An 18,331-nucleotide genomic window follows, 5' to 3' on the forward strand; every position below is an offset into this window, starting at 1 on the left:
TTGTCCACACCAAGGGCAGGGATTTTCTAAATCACATTGAAATTAATGTGAGAATTACAGGGTCCACGTCGCCTATGGGTCCTTTTTTTTGTCAGTTGGGGTACAGCATCCCTGTCCACTATGGTCTGCCTCTGCCTTGTGCCATATCGATTTTTTTGTTCAATATCGATTCAACACTTGTTTTTAAGCAATTCTGCAGCTCGGATTAGTCTTATTTATGCAGATTTCAATCTATTGTTTTCATTCATCTTATTAAAAATTTCACTCAAATTTAAATTCTCTCATTGATTTTTGACAAATGGGAGCAAATGGCACCATTTCAACTGGAATGTTTAGCTTAGGGACATGTATGCAAAGAATTTTGCACAAAAAAACAACAACAATAATTTTCATTCCAAAATATTTTCAACCAAAAACATAAATTATACATTTCAAGCATTCCAATCTATTTCAATATATATCCATTTCTGAATCTTATATAAATATGATGTTCCAAGTTCTCAATAAAAAGACCATTCTAGACACAAGTGGATCATAAAACACTTAAGCACTTTCAGTCGTACTTTTTAGGCTAGCTATTTTGAATGTATATGAATTTCATTTCCTACAAAATATCACTCGATAATTCCCAGTACTACTTTTAATCACTTTGTTTTTAAATTGAGTCCCATTATCTAAGTGACATCAAATATGTCAAGTCAATTGTTTCAAAATGTGTATCAATTACATTTCTACAAAACACATCAAGCGTCCTCTAAACAACGTCGTTAAACAGTTGCGGTCTTTGAGAGTGCCTGAAGGTTCTTGATGCAGGTCATGAAGTTTTGTTTCTCGGACTGGGGAGTAATGGCGGCCTTGACCCCATCTACGATCCAGTTCACCATGATCTCCTGTTCGAACTTCCGTTCAGCTGCCTCCTTAGCTGCCGCATAGTCCTTTACAAATAAGATTACAATGTTATTCAATTACATACGGCAAAAAAGCAACAACAAACTTTTGGTTCAAGTAACCCGCCTCTTCCTATTTATAGGTGCCGACCCTACCGTTTTTATGACTGTTAGTTAAAAAAATATATCATAATAAATCAATAATTGTAAGTTTTTCAATTGTGTATTTTAATATGTATTTTAAAGCTTCATACATTAAAGCTGCACTCTCACAGATTGAACGTTTTGACACCTTTTTATTTTTTTGTCTTGGAACGAGCAAATTTTTGCATAAATATCTGCAAACCAGTGTAACAAGACTGCTGATAACATATCAGATCGCAGATTGTCATATTTCCGTTCCAAATTTGATGTTATTAGCATTTTTCTTAAACCATTAGTAAAGGTTTAAGCCATAAAACATCAATTTTGGAATGGAAATATGAAAATCTGCGATCTGATCTTTTGTCAGCAGTCTTATATCACTGGTTTGCAAATATTTACGCAAAAAGTTGTTCATTCTAAGACAAAAAATAAAGAAGTTGGGAAAACGGTAAATCTGTGAGAGTGCAGCTTAAAAGTTTTTTACACTATTTGATTTAACACCATTTCCCAATGATGACAATAACATTCTTGCATAAAGCAAAAAAAAAGTTTTCTTACCCTGTATTTTTTTATGGCTTTATGTAAGACACTACTTTCATCATTAGGTAATTGTGTTTGTATGTATGTATGTATGTATTTCTTTACACCTTGCGGTCAAGGATAACCCATGAAAGTGCAAGCACTTATTTCCAACGGGATCCTTTGTTTTTTGCTGAAGGGAGAGCACGCTGAAGAGACAGTGGTGGGATGCAAGAAAGTCCGGGTGCTCTTTTTCGAAGAGACCCCTTGGTTCTTTTACGTGCTTGGTGTAAAGCACCGATACACGGGGTACAACTTTCCTGGGTTAAACCAGTACTGAATACACCACTTTTCCAAGCACTATCCTTTAAATGCCAAGCGCCAGGCAAGGGAGCTACTTCAACTTGTACCAACTTTTAACGTCTTTTGGTATGATGCGGCCAGGGATCGAGACCACGACCTCCAGCTCCGTAGGCGGGCGCTTAACCACTAGGCCACGGTAATCAATTAATTTATCAGTATATTGCTTCTTAAACTATAAACCGGAACCCATTATTTTTAAGGCCAAAACATTCAGTCCAAATAACATTTTAGTGCAACAAAAGTTTTCATGTCAATTGGACTGTCAAATAACATTATATAAAAAAAAAATAATTCAAATTTAATATGTACATTGTAGCGTACTCCATATTTATTAAATGTCAGCAAATCCCAGATACGTACCAGCCTGTTCTTCACAGCTGCATAAACGTCCTGAATCCTCTGTCTGTATTGAGACTCGAGCTGTAGGTCGAGGGTCTCCTAAAATATACACACACAAAAAACTGTGTTAAAAAAAAGAATTCATCCAATTGATATCATTAATCTTTATCAGATGATCAAAGAAGCTGAAAGCTATTATGTACAATCAAGGGCCGTCCCTCTGGTGTAGGGGTAATGGGGCCAGGGCCCTTCGAAAGGGTTTATTTTTTAAAAGAAAAAACGGAATTTGAAATTAAATAGAAATTACTCTTTATTCCTAAATGATTTGTCATGTCATAACACCATCAAATTAACATTAGTAATAACTGGGTACTAAAAACAGCATATTGCAGGCGAACAAATGTAAAATATAGCCTATTTTTGTCTGCATTTGATAAAACAAATTATCTTTATTTACAAGCTAAAGGGAAATTTTGACACATAGTTGGGAAAAAGGTGGGGTTGGCCAGGATTTCTTAAACTACCCCTTACAACAGGATTAAGCTCAGCACATGCTAAAAGTTCAGGTCTATTTTTTATGTCTAAGAAGCCATAGCATTACAATTGCCCTTAACAAAGTAGCCATACCATTACAATTGCCCTTAACAAAGTAGCCATACCATTACTATTGCTCTTAACAAAGTAGCCATACCATTACTATTGCTCTCAACAAAGTAGCCATACCATTACTATTGCTCTCAACAAAGTAGCCATACCATTACTATTGCTCTCAACAAAGTAGCCATACCATTACTATTGCTCTCAACAAAGTAGCCATACCATTACTATCGCCCTGAACAAAGTAGCCATACCATTACTATTGTTCTCAACAAAGTAGCCATACCATTACTATTGCCCTCAACAAAATAGCCATACCATTACAATTGCTCTCAACAAAATAGCCATACCATTACTATTGCTCTCAACAAAGTAGCCATACCATTACTATTGCTCTCAACAAAGTAGCCATACCATTACTATTGCTCTCAACAAAGTAGCCATACCATTACTATTGCTCTCAACAAAGTAGCCATACCATTACTATTGCTCTCAACAAAGTAGCCATACCATTACTATTGCTCTCAACAAAGTAGCCATACCATTACTATTGTTCTCAACAAAGTAGCCATACCATTACTATTGCTCTCAACAAAGTAGCCATACCATTACTATTGCCCTCAACAAAGTAGCCATAGCATTACTATTGCCCTCAACAAAGTAGCCATACCATTACTATTGCTCTCAACAAAGTAGCCATACCATTACTATTGCTCTCAACAAAGTAGCCATACCATTACTATTGCTCTCAACAAAGTAGCCATACCATTACTATTGCTCTCAACAAAGTAGCCATACCATTACTATTGCTCTCAACAAAGTAGCCATACCATTACTATTGCTCTCAACAAAGTAGCCATACCATTACTATTGCTCTCAACAAAGTAGCCATACCATTACTATTGCTCTCAACAAAGTAGCCATACCATTACTATTGCCCTCAACAAAATAGCCATAGCATTACTATTGCCTTCAACAAAGTAGCCATACCATTACTATTGTTCTCAACAAAGTAGCCATACCATTACTATTGCCTTCAACAAAGTAGCCATACCATTACTATTGCTCTCAACAAAGTAGCCATACCATTACTATTGCTCTCAACAAAGTAGCCATACCATTACTATTGCTCTCAACAAAGTAGCCATACCATTACTATTGCCCTCAACAAAGTAGCCATATTATTACTTTTGCCATCAACAAAGTAGCCATACCATTACTATTGCCCTCAACAAAGTAGCCATATTATTACTTTTGCCATCAACAAGACAAATCTCACCCTTAATAGTCTTTACATACCTGTTTAGCCTCGTATACGATAGGGATGGCCTTTGTAGTGTCAATCTTGGTGGTGATATCGGCGATCTGTGTGTTGTAAGTGCTCAGAGCATTGTTTAAGGGATCCTCATAATCTTCTTTGCGGCGTTGCTAAGTAAACATAAATAGAGAGGTGATGTGTAAGTAAGTAAAATGATAAATATAAATACAGTCAAACTCCCAGGGACCGTCAAAAATATCTTGAGACTCGGAAAATATGACCCAAGCGGTAATTCTTGCCTTGAGTTTAAACAGTTCTTAAAATTTAGTTAAAGCCAACGAGGATTTCAAGCGAAGTGAGTTCGAGCCAACAGGTATTGACTGTGCACTAAAAAAAACCCTACTTGTTTGGTGTTAGGTTGATATTAGTGTTGGGAATCGGTTGCAATTTTACTATCGATGATCGGTTCCACTCAAGTAACCGATTATCGATAGTACAATCGGTTTTTAAAGTACTAGATAGTACCTGAGTTGTAGTTTTATTCATGTACAGTATTAAACTCTTATTATTATTATATGCATATACCTTATGTCTATGATTGAAGTTATTATGTGTTGTTGTATAAATTATTAAGTGTTGTTGTATAAAAAATAGTTAATTTTCTTGCTCATTGTTGCTTTCATCAGCCATTTTGTCAAGATAACATCTGAACACTTACTAATATTTTTTTCGATAATCGATTATAACTAAATACTATCGATTGTCGCCAAATTCAGGCCCAACCAATCGATTTTCGATTATAATCGATCATCGGAAAATCACTAGTTGAAATGTTGCGAGAATCATAATCATTGAAATATTTTTATTACTGTACTCGCTTGTTTGGGCAAGCTGAATTCCCAAACCTCAAAACATTAAGTTTGTTCAATAAAAACAGTCATTAGTCAGTTCTTTCGAACAATTATGATGTCAAAACAGCCAAAATGTATCTGATATATATATACTTGTATAAAACAATTTATTCCAGTAGACGCCACACTTAAATTCTTCTTTCATGTGTTTTGAACATTTTTTTTTCCCCAAAGTTATGTTTAACTAATCATAACAACACAAATACTTACATTGATCTTTTTATCTAAGGCAACACCATACATGGAACCAAGTTTGGTGAGCACAAAGCCAAAGGCAATGACCGTAGTTAAGCGTTCCGTCATTTCATGCATGTCCACCAGCTCCTTGTTCAGAATGAACAGCGACGACAGGACCACCAGTGAGTAACAACCTACAGTTAAAAAGAATACGGTCAAAATCGGTAGGAGTATTAACCTGCACATTAAAAGGAATACGGACAGGATCAGTGGCAAGTACCAACCAGCACATGTATGAAAGGAATACGGACAGGATCAGTAGCAACCTGCACATTGAAAGGAATACGGACAGGATCAGTAGCCAGTAGCAACCTGCAACTTGAAAGGAATATGGAAAGGATCATTAGCCTGTTACCTGCACATTGAAAGGAATATGGGCAGGATCATTACCCAGTAGCAACCTGCACATTGAAAGGAATACGGACAGGATCAGTAGCCAGTAACAACCTGCACATTGAATGGAATACGGACAGGATCAGTAGCCAGCAGCAACATGCACATTGAAAGGAATACGGACAGGATCAGTAGCCAGCAGCAACCTGCACATTGAAAGGAATACGCACAGGATCAGTAGCCAGTAGCAACCTGCACATTGAAAGGAATACTGACAGGATCAGTAGCCAGTAGCAACCTGCACATTGAAGGGAATACGGACAGGATCAGTAGCCAGTAGCAACCTGCACATTGAAAGGAATACTGACAGGATCAGTAGCCAGTAGCAACATGCACATTGAAAGGAATACGGACATGATCAGTAGCCAGTAGCAACCTGCACATTGAAAGGAATACGGACATGATCAGTAGCCAGTAGCAACCTGCACATTGAAAGGAATACGGACAGGATCAGTAGCCAGTAGCAACCTGCACATTGAAAGGAATACGGACAGGATCAGTAGCCAGTAGCAACCTGCACATTGAAAGGAATACGGACAGGATCAGTAGCCAGTAGCAACCTGCACATTGAAAGGAATACTGACAGGATCAGTAGCCAGTAGCAACCTGCACATTGAAAGGAATACGGACAGGATCAGTTGCCAGTAGCAACCTGCACATTGAAAGGAATACTGACAGGATCAGTAGCCAGTAGCAACCTGCACATTGAAAGGAATACAGACAGGATCAGTAGCCAGTAGCAACCTGCACATTGAAAGGAATACGGACAGGATAAGTTGCCAATAGCAACCTGCACATTGAAAGGAATACTGACAGGATCAGTAGCCAGTAGCAACCTGCACATTGAAAGGAATATGGACAGGATCAGTAGCCAGTAGCAACCTGCACATTGAAAGGAATACGGACAGGATCAGTAGCAACCTGCACATTGAAAGGAATACGGACAGGATCAGTAGCCAGTAGCAACCTGCACATTGAAAGGAATACGGACAGGATCAGTAGCCAGTAGCAACCTGCACATTGAAAGGAATACGGACAGGATCAGTAGCAACCTGCACATTGAAAGGAATACGGACAGGATCAGTAGCCAGTAGCAACCTGCACATTGAAAGGAATACGGACAGGATCAGTAGCCAGTAGCAACCTGCACATTGAAAGGAATATGGACAGGATCAGTAGCCAGTAGCAACCTGCACATTGAAAGGAATACGGACAGGATCAGTAGCAACCTGCACATTGAAAGGAATACGGACAGGATCAGTAGCCAGTAGCAACCTGCACATTGAAAGGAATACGGACAGGATCAGTAGCCAGTAGCAACCTGCACATTGAAAGGAATACTGACAGAATCAGTTGTCAGTAGCAACCTGCACATTGAAAGGAATACTGACAGAATGACAAGCAAATAGCAACATGATAATTGATGATATTATGAGCCTTCTGGATACTAAGCTATTTTCACTAACAATCAAAGTTGTTGTTATGATAATGACCCCTAAATTCAGCAGAAATTACAATTTAATTTTGAAACTAATACATAATTATACTGGATTCCCACTAGCAATGCCCGTTGTTGCCATTTAGGACCAAATCGTAAAATTGGTAATTTTTCTTGTGACAATGATTTTTTGTCAAAATGATTCCTCAATATCATGGAGGAGGTTTACTTAGACCCATGAATGTAATAAAATTTGTCTCAGTAAGAATACAAAAAAATGATAACTTTTTCGTTTTGGGTAAATAGTAGATGTTTCAAAATAGCCAAATTTTAGCCTGATATTGCCCAGAGAACACACACTGAAACATATGTAAGAAAAGAGTAATAAATAGGGCCTTTAGCACTGCTTTCCATCAATTAAATGCTTATATATACCTGTACAAGTTTTTTTTACATAGCCTATATAGAAAACATGGAAAAAAATGCTGTTAAGTCTACATAAACATATTCTAATTTGTGAATTTTGCCAATACTTTTCTCAAAAAAAGGTCATTTTCAACTTGCTAATGGGTACCAACTTGAGCCTGTTTAAGGAAGAGAAAAAACTACTGCTTACCCGATACTCCAAGACGAGGATACAAGCTTTCAGTGAACCATCGGCTAGGTATCATGTAGAAATTATAGCTCTCCTTAATCGTATCAGGAGTCTCAAAGTCCGGGAAATTTTTCACATCCCGCTGAGGCCCAAAGAAGATTTCATTGGCTTTTTTCCAGTAGTGGATCTTCTGAGAAAGAGGCAGCTCTTCCCTAACTGATTTGGGATAATCATCCCAGTTTTCATAAACCTGAAACATTCATAAATTATGCTTACTTTTTTAACATGTACATGTATTGACTGAGGGCCTATGCTCTACTGGCATATATATATCATGCAATGAGAATATTGAAGCATTTTTGATGACAGAAATAGTGACAATTTGAAGGTGACAATAATCCAGTCAATCATGGCCAGATGTGGATTTTCAAAATAAACTGTTATTTAATAAGTCAAAATCTAACTTATGTACATGTTAAGTAAACTTCGGGTTATAAATGGAGGCTCGGTTTTGTTCACAAGCTGTATTACCGTAATTCACCTAAGAGTTCGGACACCTTAAATTAATTATTTTTTTCGCTGTCCGAAAACATAGAAAATTACCATTTTTACATTTTATTTACATGTTTGTTTAACCTGCCTTTTTTCTTCATGTTTGCATTTTACCACTCATTTAATTTATCCGTAGTAATCAATGGTCATAAACCTATTTATTACGCCTATAAGTGTAAATCCTTCATCAAGTTAATTAAAACACCATTTTATACATGCATTGAACTGAATAAACACATTCTATCGGCTTCAGATCAAAGAGTCACACTGTGTGACGTCACATAACTTACAGTTATACCCACGAGGATCTCGTGGAGAGCATGGACATTGCTATGCAGGATTAATGTATAACTGTACAATTATTGATTCTTACAGTCTATAAGTGTGGTACAAGTTTAAAAGTTTATTGGCAGATCGTTTTACAAACATGTCATGTCTACATTTTCTTAATTGCCCTTGTTGTTTCTTTAATCCTCTAATAAATATACCACCTTTTCAACAGGCAATAAATCGTTTAGGATGGGTAGTAACTAATTAATTTGTCACAGTGGTGTATACGGTTAGGTAATCTAGCCTGCATTGTAAAGATAAAAATCAATAATCTTCGTCGGTGAAACTTGGTAACTGTGAAAGTTATGATTGATGTCCTTTGGGTGTCCGAAAATTAGGTACGCAAAATAAATTATTTTGGAAAATAATTATGGGTGTCCGAATATTTAGAGTGTCCGAACTCTTAGGTGAATTACGGTATAGCAAATTTGACATTTTCAATATCCATAATCCAGTTAAGCCTAGTCAACTAAAGGAAATGAGCTTTCATGGATATCTGACTAAGTCCTGTGTAAGTCTGATTGAGATACTGTCATTCAATCAAAAATGAAGACTTCATTACAGTGTTCGAATTTCACGGTAGCCCGATAGCCCGAGGCTACCAAATTTCAGCTGGGGCTACCGATTTTCCACAGAAACTAGCCCGACCGGGCTACCGTGTTTTTCTTAGGTTATTTAAAAAAACCTGCCAATTAAACGTGTTACGCATCATGTTTTTTATACGCAAAGCCTTATTATTCAAGAATGCGTCCTTCAAGGTGACTGGAGCGATTAAGTCGGATTACAACGGCGAAGTCAAATTCGCCGAAATTTACATTCAGGGCTCAAGCCATGTGCTCAATGTTTGTTTATTTAATCAATAAATATAAACACATGCCAAAATACATTAACGCCCGAAGTGACAAGTAATTATCGATCAGTTTCTAACCAATAACTGTGTCTATTAGCAGCAGTCAAACTCTAACGTCATTAACTCCGCCCATTATGTAAATTAACAACGATGGCTATGAAAATTGACAATGCTAAAATAGCAATATCAACATTGATATTTTATTTATTTCATTTAAATATATTTATTAGCTAATATAAAAAGAAAGATATTTAAGTTTTTAATGCGAACAGAACATAATCATTCTACAAAAGTTGTCTTAAATGCGGAGGAAACAGGTGCTCGCTTACTTCCTGACAAATTTAATCAAAGCGAAAGGAGAACTGTCGGATATACAGTTAACTCGTTGTCTGTGTACAGTACAGTAAGGTTCTATTTTATACCTTTAAATAGCTTTGCCATTAATTTTTAAAGAACAATTATAGGAATATTGGCAATATAAACATCGATATATTTTTGTTGTTACTTCTGAAACTTGAAAAGAGAAAAATGTCATTGCACAATCGCTGGTGCATATCTGATTTGACAAGGATGCATTGGATAACAGAACTTATAGTACATGCATAACTTTTTCCATTAACTAAAAGATATGTTCAGGAAATATTTTTCTCGTATTACCTTTTTGAAAACTTTATTAGTTACTGAACTTTTGATGACTACACTAATATATGTATGACTATAATTTATTATTGACGCATTGTTCAGATTGTGGAGAATTTATTGAAACTGTATCAGCGTGCTTGATTAGATATTCAGAATCGTTGCGGAATGGTATTTAAACTTCCAAAAAATATTCCGAACGAGTGGTACTTTTAAGTGTTTAAGTTTGGGCTAGTGAAATTGGTTTCGGGCTTGTAAAATTTCCTATCTGGTAGCCCGAATGGGCTTGTGGATTCAAAGCCGAATTTCGTACACTGTCATTATTGCTCAGAGGCAATTCTTAACAGACTCACGCAATGGGGATGAAGACCACGCCAACACATACGTTTTTTAGAGCTAAATATTAACTTCAAATAAAGAATATTTGCATGTCAAGAGCAGATTTGAACAAGACCAAGCTAAATCTTTACTACATGACGCCTAACCCAACACGAAGGCTGTGACAATAACCACTCACAATACCAGTCATCGAAATTGCGCTTTTGGATGAACAAAATCTTATACTATCACTTTGCATCAAATTTTTTAACAAGTCCTGCTATTTAAAATAAAGAATTTGAACAAGCCTGGAACACATTTCACCAGTGCAGGGCTTGTGTAGTTTTGATCACTGCAACACCCAGATTTCTTTTTTCTTTTTTTAAGAGTCCAACTTAAAGTTGCTATGAGTGCCATTCTAGCAGTAGGCCATGCATAACCCAGGTATTATCATGAAATATACCCAATACAAACCTCTTTCACTTTATTCTCTTCACCGGACTCAACAGAAGCCACAGCACTGGTTGCTGCTGGTCTTGCAAGGACAATGGCCCTTAAAACAACACATGAAAAATCCATGAATTAGTTTATTTGTTAAATATAAAACTGGCATGTTTACTTTATTTCAATCAACATTGTTACTACTTCACCAGTTTTTTGACAGATTTTCATAACAGCCGGCAATTGGGTTTAATAAAAAAGCTGGCAGTAGCAATTGTGTAAAAACATCAAAACAGCATCTCTTAATGTCAATTGCAACTTTAAGGCTGACAAGATTTAATTTAAGGTGTTCGCAGCTCCTGATATGGGGGTTATTTGGAAGACTTCTTATTTCTGTAGAAAAAATGACCTCTGGTCAGCAGTTTTAGACATAAAAAATATGATCACTTACCTCAGGTTGGCAAGGGGTCTGACCAGTGCTGAAATAAACAAAAACAGCTTGAATAATGCTGAGTTACTCTTCGCCTGAGAAGGTCCATGCAATGATTTAAGTTTAAGTTGACATAATTTTCCGACATCTTACCCCACCCACATTCTTTTCACCGTAAGAAATTTCTTTCTTGTGTCAGCATACATTAAAGGGATCAAAAGGTACAGACTAAGTTATCATTTTACAATATGTGTAACAACGTATTCAACACAAAGCCTTACTGGTCTTCGACACAAGTGTCGACAGCATTGTTTGACTATTAATTCTGCCGGCAAGGTCAGTTTCTAGCCGGAGCCCGGATGTCGTGCCGTAAACAGGACAAGCGCTTTTGCGGCATTGACGAATGATACCTTTTAAAACCCGGCGACCGGCCTCGACGAAAACAGGTCGAATCAAAATGGGAGTTCGCGGCTATCAGGTAAATTCATGAACTGATCTTCAATTCCCCTTTCCGTTATGTTTTATATAAGTATTATTGCTAGTAAATGTGTATCCTTTTGGATCGTATGAAAACGGGTTGGGCTTTCAACAATAAATTAAAGTTTGAACTTGGCGCAAACTTGTAAACACTGGGAAATTTCGCGTACCCGTCTTATATGGTATACTGACACTCTGGCAAAATTCTCCAACGATATTGACTAAAAAAGGCGGACCAAGAAACAGGAACCCACCGGAATTTTGCAATATCTCCGTTATTTTTTCCAATTGTTTTTCTTTATTTAATGCATATTAGAATTGGCTACATAATCATCGTCACTGTCATCATCATCATCATCATCATCATCATCATCATCATCATCATCATCATCATCATCATCATCATCATCATCATCATCATCATTTCAATTTAACATTTTATTTTATGACGTCAACAATATCATAGTTTAAATTCATTTATTTAACAACGATTGTGAAAAAGTTATAACAAAAGAATCGAGCTCGGGACGCCTTGGTGAGTGCGAGTGCGCTAACCACTGCGCTAAGCGGACTACCAATCATTATAATCATACAAGACGTTGTAATTCTTATTCAGTAAGTCAATTACAGATCATATAAATAAATATGCTCCACATTTTCTCAATTTAACATTAACCGTCCACTGGGCAGTGACTGGAATCATTAAATTCAAATTAATATCAAGTAGATCATCAGATTTCTCCCGCATTCTTCATCTCTTCCTTCTTGAATGTGGTACCCAATCCTTGTCCCATGGTAGAATGGTCTTCACTGAAAATGATGGAATTAATAATTTATTTTTTTTAAATATTTTCGTACACCCCAGAGATAATTTTTAACATATTCTACTCAAAATGGTGCACTTAGGGCGTATTTTATTATTATTATTATTTTTCCTGCATTGAAATAAAAAAAATAAACTTGGACGATATTAAGGGGATGCGCACTGGGTGCCCCCCCCCCACCGGATCCGCCAGTGATGAGACAAAAGAAGAAATAATGCCAGTTTTAGTGGATTATTGATATGTCAATTTTTGAAACTATTTATAGAAATACATTAAGTTCGAATCTTACATTGGACAAAATGAGAAAAAAATACCTACAAGCGTTACCGGCGTACTTCTGTTGGGATTCCGGAAGGTAGGGTAGAATATTGAACAAATCATCGTCATCAACAGGAGAATTGTAGGCGGCGGGTCGGGTAGCCTTCGAAGGCACATCTTCATTTCCGGTCTGGTCGTCGAGGAGGTAGTCGGGAATTCTGTCGGGGAGGGGCTCCTGCGTTGAAGGCAGCGTCACCGGCGCTTTCCGGGGACCCTTGGCAGCCTTGGGTCGCCTGGTTTTCGGTTCCCTCGAGGTGTCGTAACCCAGACCTCCGAGTGTGTGGATCAGCTCGTCCGTAGAGAGTTCAACTACCTGTGATAATTCTAGGCGCCTCGGACCCTTCGCCGCCTTGGGTCGCGGCTTCTTCCGCCCGCCTTCGGATGTTGTGATTTCTGAATGATCGTACTCTCCGAAAGTGTAGACGACATCGTTCTTACTGTTGTCAGATAACACACACACTGAAGCTCTGAAAAAAAATCAGCATTTTTTTAAATATAATCCTGATGATATTAAATAAAAAATGGCTCAATTGTTCGTCCATACATTTGTTTTCATTCAATTTACTAAGAACTGCCTGTTTAAGGTATGTTTATAAACTTTATATTGATGTATATGTACAAATAAACTTTACATCGATTTATTTATAACATTTTTTCTTAGTTTAAGTACATGTATTACATTTACCTGCAGTCTTCAGAAACTTCTGGTACTTCAAATGCGTCTGCATCCTCATGTCCGTCGTCGATATCCACTTCCGGTGAGACGCCCTCATGGTGCCGCTTCCCTTTGGCTGCTTTTGGCCGCGGCGGCTTATATCGAATACTGTTATCATCCGCTGGGGCATTGGAGAGTAATGGTTGTTCATTGTAGCATGTGGTCATTGCATCGCATGACTGAGCGCCAACGACCCCAGGTGGATCGTTCAAGGCCGCATCAATGTCGGCGGCGAGGGAGCCATAGCCCTGTTGGCGTGTTCCTTTTGCAGCTTTTGGTCTGGAGCGTTTCCGCTTCAGTGATGGTCTCAGCTGTTCTTCGTTATATGTGTCTCCCCCTTGAGTGGACACCTTTCCTGAACTTAACCGCTCGTTCTGGTGAATCACAAAGTCGGACATCGAATTTCCGTCGCCAGTCATTGCCGTTTCCAAGTCGTCGTCGGGCGTAGGAGCAGCTGTTCGTGAGGTATTAGCGGCCTCCAAAACTTCAAGTTGCTGGCGGATCTTCCGAAGTTTCCGGAAGTTAAGATTGCGAAGCGCTATTGGCGGGTTCTCAGGAGGATCGGCGAGTGGCCGGCCGTTTATGAGGATCCTGGAGGCTTTGCTTCTCAGTCTGTAGAGAAGTTTTGTCACCTGGCGGGAGAGGAAGTGGCGTATGCGAGAAAACAGGCCACTTTCCTCATCCTTGGTCGTATTTATAACAATACAAAAACAATTTGTTCCTGCTGACATTTTGTTTGCATGTACTCACAACAACGTCGTCAACGAAATGATAACGTTGCCGTCCTAATGCTCATGGGATACGTACTGTGACGTGACGTCATATGTTACTATTTTAAGGTAAATGCGTCAATATGGTGGAAGGAGATCCCATTTGCTATTTAGTGACGTTTATCTTGTCGACTGTAAAAATTCAACAAAAGCCAGAAGATGAAGAACTTCTTTCATTTATGTTGAAGAAGATACTAATCTTTTATCTCTGTATGAAGTAATACGAATCCATATTAACTAATTATGATGATATGTGTGACACACTACTTTTGTTCGATGTTGGGTAATTTGCGCGAAAATGCGACAGTGCAAATATATGCGCCAAGTAGTCGGGCGAAAATACGCCATGAGTGGTTTGACGATAAGTACAATTGTCGTTGTTTCGCATGTTTACCCTTTCGTCGGGGTAATGTGAAAACACGAAACGGCAAAAACCAGCTCAGTGTACACCTTTCCAAGAATTTGAGCATATGCGCACAGAATGTCGGTTGGTATGTCGGTTATTCTGTGGGGTGGTCGGTAGGCCAGTAAGACAATATCCTGTTCGCACAGTACTCTGAGAACTTTGTTACTTTGATCAAGCTTTGCAGTCAGTAGTTCAAAAGTTGTTTTGCCTTATTTTGAGAACTCATTACTGTAAACCGGAGGAGATGTCATAATTTTGAATCAGAAAGGATCAGGTATATCGATAAGAGAAAAAGTTTTTTTTTTAAAGTTCTTTCAAATTCAAAAGAAAAAACAACAACAAAGTTTAACAAATTTAAAGAAGATCATAGTTTTGGATCAAAAACAATGTATACCGATAAGAGACCGTATTTCAAATTTTTAAAAAAAATCATGTTTCAAGATCATAGTTTTGGATAAGAAATTAGGTATATACCGATAAATAAAAAAAAAATGATAATAATAAAAAAATGAAAAAATTGAAAAAAAAAATATTGTGTAAAGTATTATGTTTAAAGATAAGGCAATTATAAATTAATTGCTAGAGTTTATTTTTTTATATTTTTTAATTTTTCTTATATGACTGGGACCGTATATATATATATATGTGTGTTTCTAGACAAACCTCGAACACGATTGAAACAGTTCTCCTTTAATTAGAGTCAATAAGATTGGTTGGGCGGCGGAAAAAAGCGGGGGCGGGCGGGGATGAAAATCTAGCAGTTAATTTACAGTTTCCTAAGTATAAAGCACTTTTCATGTTTCAAGAGTTACTTCAAATTAAAATATCTTTAATTATGAGTCGTAGGTATGTCATTTTAGAATAAGACTTTTTCATTCATGGACACTATCTTCGCACCTTTCATTGAAATGACCAAACACACATGTGAAGAGTACTGTTATGGTTATAAGACATATATTTATAGAATATTTATTAATAATATACGTACGTAGACTGTTGCCAACCCGGAAGCCCGCATATATTAATAAATCTGTAAGATTCAATTCTCCCTCCCTCTCTGTGTGTCTCTCTCTTTCTCTCTCAGAATAATCATCTCTCTCTCTCTCTCTCTCTCTCTCTCTCTCTCTCTCTCTCCATTTTATCTTACTCTTCCACCTTCTCTCTGTCCGCTTTCCCGCTCAAATCCTCAGCAATTTTATTCTAAAATGACTTTACCGAATAGAAATGTAATTTTATGGTGATGAAAGTGAGATACGGACTTGTTGGGACTGGTGTCCCTGCAAAGATTTTTTTTTTGCAAAACGTCAAACGGTCATAGCTTATTCAGAATAACTACCGTAAAAGTGAGGACAGTGATTTGTCCTCACATCACAGACTCTGTCCTGAAAGTGGAGGGTGAAAGAGACAACAAATGTCCCCACTTCACGGGTTTCATCACCCCTCCCTTTCTCAGAATAATCATCTCTCTCTCTCTCTCTCTCTCTCTCTCTCTCTCTCTCTCTCTCTCTACTATATCTCGCTCTGGTACTCTTTCTGTAATTGAATACAAAATGAACTTGGTGATCCTTTCCATTTCTGGAAAACTTGGGCTAAGCACTACTTATACATTTACTACGCGTTATGGTGCCAGACAAGCATCGATATTTGGGCATTCTTTCCATTATAAAATATTGTACACACAGAAAAAATGAGCCCTTGGGCGGGTAATCGACCATTTGTTCAAATATAATTAAACATGTCAGAAGACACTGGTTCATAAAACAGTTGCCTCTATTGTTAAAAAGTACAAACTCAATGGTTTATTTCGCATGTTGGTACAAACAGAAGCAACGAAAAACGGATGCATTTGTGGATTCTTGGATCAAACTAGATAAATTCCAAATACAATACAATAACCCTATTACATCTGAATCAGATATGGTTTTTAAAGTTATTTCCCAAGAAGTATATACAAAATGAAACCTCTGACCCGAGCAAAATCGATAGAAAACATATTGACCAATTGTTTTATGTGTGCCACTTTGTTTTCCGACAAGAATAATATTTAGTTTAAATAGTTTTAGTTTGCAATAAAAGTATATACAGAAACAATAAGCCCCGGGGCAGAGCCGACTGAATCGAGGACATACTCTCCCTCTCTACAGCTCTCGAAATGTTTTAACACGGTGGGGAACCCAAAGGTTGACACTGATCTATTGGTGTATGTGTCCACTTTAACCTAGGAGGTCATGAATTCGATTCCCACCAAGATAAGAGTGGTTAAGTGTTATAGGTGTCTGGCTCAATGGGAGGTCGTGGGTTCGACCCCCACCAAGATAAGAGTGGTTAAGTGTTATACGTGTCTGGCTCAATGGGAGGTCGTGGGTTCGACCCCCACCAAGATAAGACTGGTCTAGTGTTATAGGTGCCTTCCTCAATGAGAGGTCGTGGGTTCGACCCCACCAAGATATGACCGGTCTAGTGTTATAGGTGTGTGCCTCAATGAGAGGTCGTGGGTTCGACCCCCACCAAGATAAGACTGGTCTAGTGTTATAGGTGTCTGCCTCAATGAGAGGTCGTGGGCTTGATCCCCACCAAGATAAGAGTGGTCTACTGGTATAGGTGCCTTCCTCAATGAGAGGTCGTGGGTTCGATCCCCACCAAGATAAGACTGGTCTAGTGTTATAGGCGTGTGCCTCAATGAGAGGTCGTGGGCTTGATCCCCACCAAGATAAGAGTGGTCTACTGGTATAGGTGCCTTCCTCAATGAGAGGTCGTGGGTTCGATCCCCACCAAGATAAGACTGGTCTAGTGTTATAGGCGTGTGCCTCAATGAGAGGTCGTGGGTTCGACCCCCACCAAGATAAGACTGGTCTAGTGGTATAGGTGCCTTCCTCAATGAGAGGTCATGGGTTCGATCCCCACCAAGATAAGACTGGTCTAGTGTTATAGGCGTGTGCCTCAATGAGAGGTCGTGGGTTCGACCCCAACCAAGATAAGACTGGTCTAGTGTTATAGGTGTGTGCCTCAATGAGAGGTCGTGGGTTCGACCCCCACCAAGATAAGACTGGTCTAGTGTTATAGGCGTGTGCCTCAATGAGAGGTCGTGGGTTCGACCCCCACCAAGATAAGACTGGTCTAGTGTTTTAGGTGTCTGCCTCAATGAGAGGTCGTGGGTTCGATCCCCACCAAGATAAGACTGGTCTAGTGTTATAGGCGTGTGCCTCAATGAGAGGTCGTGGGTTCGACCCCAACCAAGATAAGAGTGGTTAAGTGTTTTAGGTGTCTGCCTCAATGAGAGGTCGTGGGTTCGATCCCCACCAAGATAAGAGTTGTCAAGTGTTATAGGTGTCTGCCACATTGAGAGATCGTGCGTTCAATCCCAACCAAGATAAGAGTGGTCAAGCGTTATACGTGTCTGCCTCAAGGCGATGTCATTGGTTCGACCCCTACAAAGGTAAGAGTGATCTAGTGTTATAGTTTTCTGCGTCAATGAAGGTCTTCGGTTCGATTCCCATATGGGAATAGTTCTCTTGGCCTCAAGCAAGAGAGGGATCATACCAGTTTTTAGCTGTTTGCCATTCGAGCCAAATGTTGCTGT

At 38.4% G+C, this 18,331-nt stretch overlaps 1 protein-coding gene across 1 annotated transcript; it reads right to left on the reverse strand.

Moving 5' to 3' along the window:
* Positions 1–386: 386 nt before the first annotated feature.
* Positions 387–11,628, reverse strand: LOC128236927 (ATP synthase subunit b, mitochondrial-like). Its single transcript, XM_052952065.1, has 8 exons — positions 11,523–11,628; positions 11,263–11,290; positions 10,845–10,923; positions 7,703–7,931; positions 5,229–5,389; positions 4,149–4,277; positions 2,274–2,351; positions 387–935 (listed from the first exon to the last, which is right to left on the reverse strand). The coding sequence occupies exons 1-8, from the start codon at positions 11,548–11,550 to the stop codon at positions 768–770; spliced, it is 900 nt and encodes a 299-aa protein (XP_052808025.1). The 5' UTR covers positions 11,551–11,628; the 3' UTR covers positions 387–767.
* Positions 11,629–18,331: the final 6,703 nt, after the last annotated feature.

The sequence above is a fragment of the Mya arenaria genome, chromosome 6 (genome assembly GCF_026914265.1).
Source record: "Mya arenaria isolate MELC-2E11 chromosome 6, ASM2691426v1".
Classification (NCBI taxonomy): domain Eukaryota; kingdom Metazoa; phylum Mollusca; class Bivalvia; order Myida; family Myidae; genus Mya; species Mya arenaria.

Excerpts from the sequence above, each read along its gene's own strand:
- LOC128236927 (XM_052952065.1), bottom strand. The coding sequence starts at position 11,550 with ATGCTGTCGACACTTGTGTCGAAGACCA. Across the intron at positions 7,932-10,844 it reads AAGAGAATAAAGTGAAAGAG|GTTTATGAAAACTGGGATGA; the intron begins GTTTGTATTGGG and ends TGAATGTTTCAG. Across the intron at positions 4,278-5,228 it reads CCTTAGATAAAAAGATCAAT|CAACGCCGCAAAGAAGATTA; the intron begins GTAAGTATTTGT and ends ATGTTTACTTAG.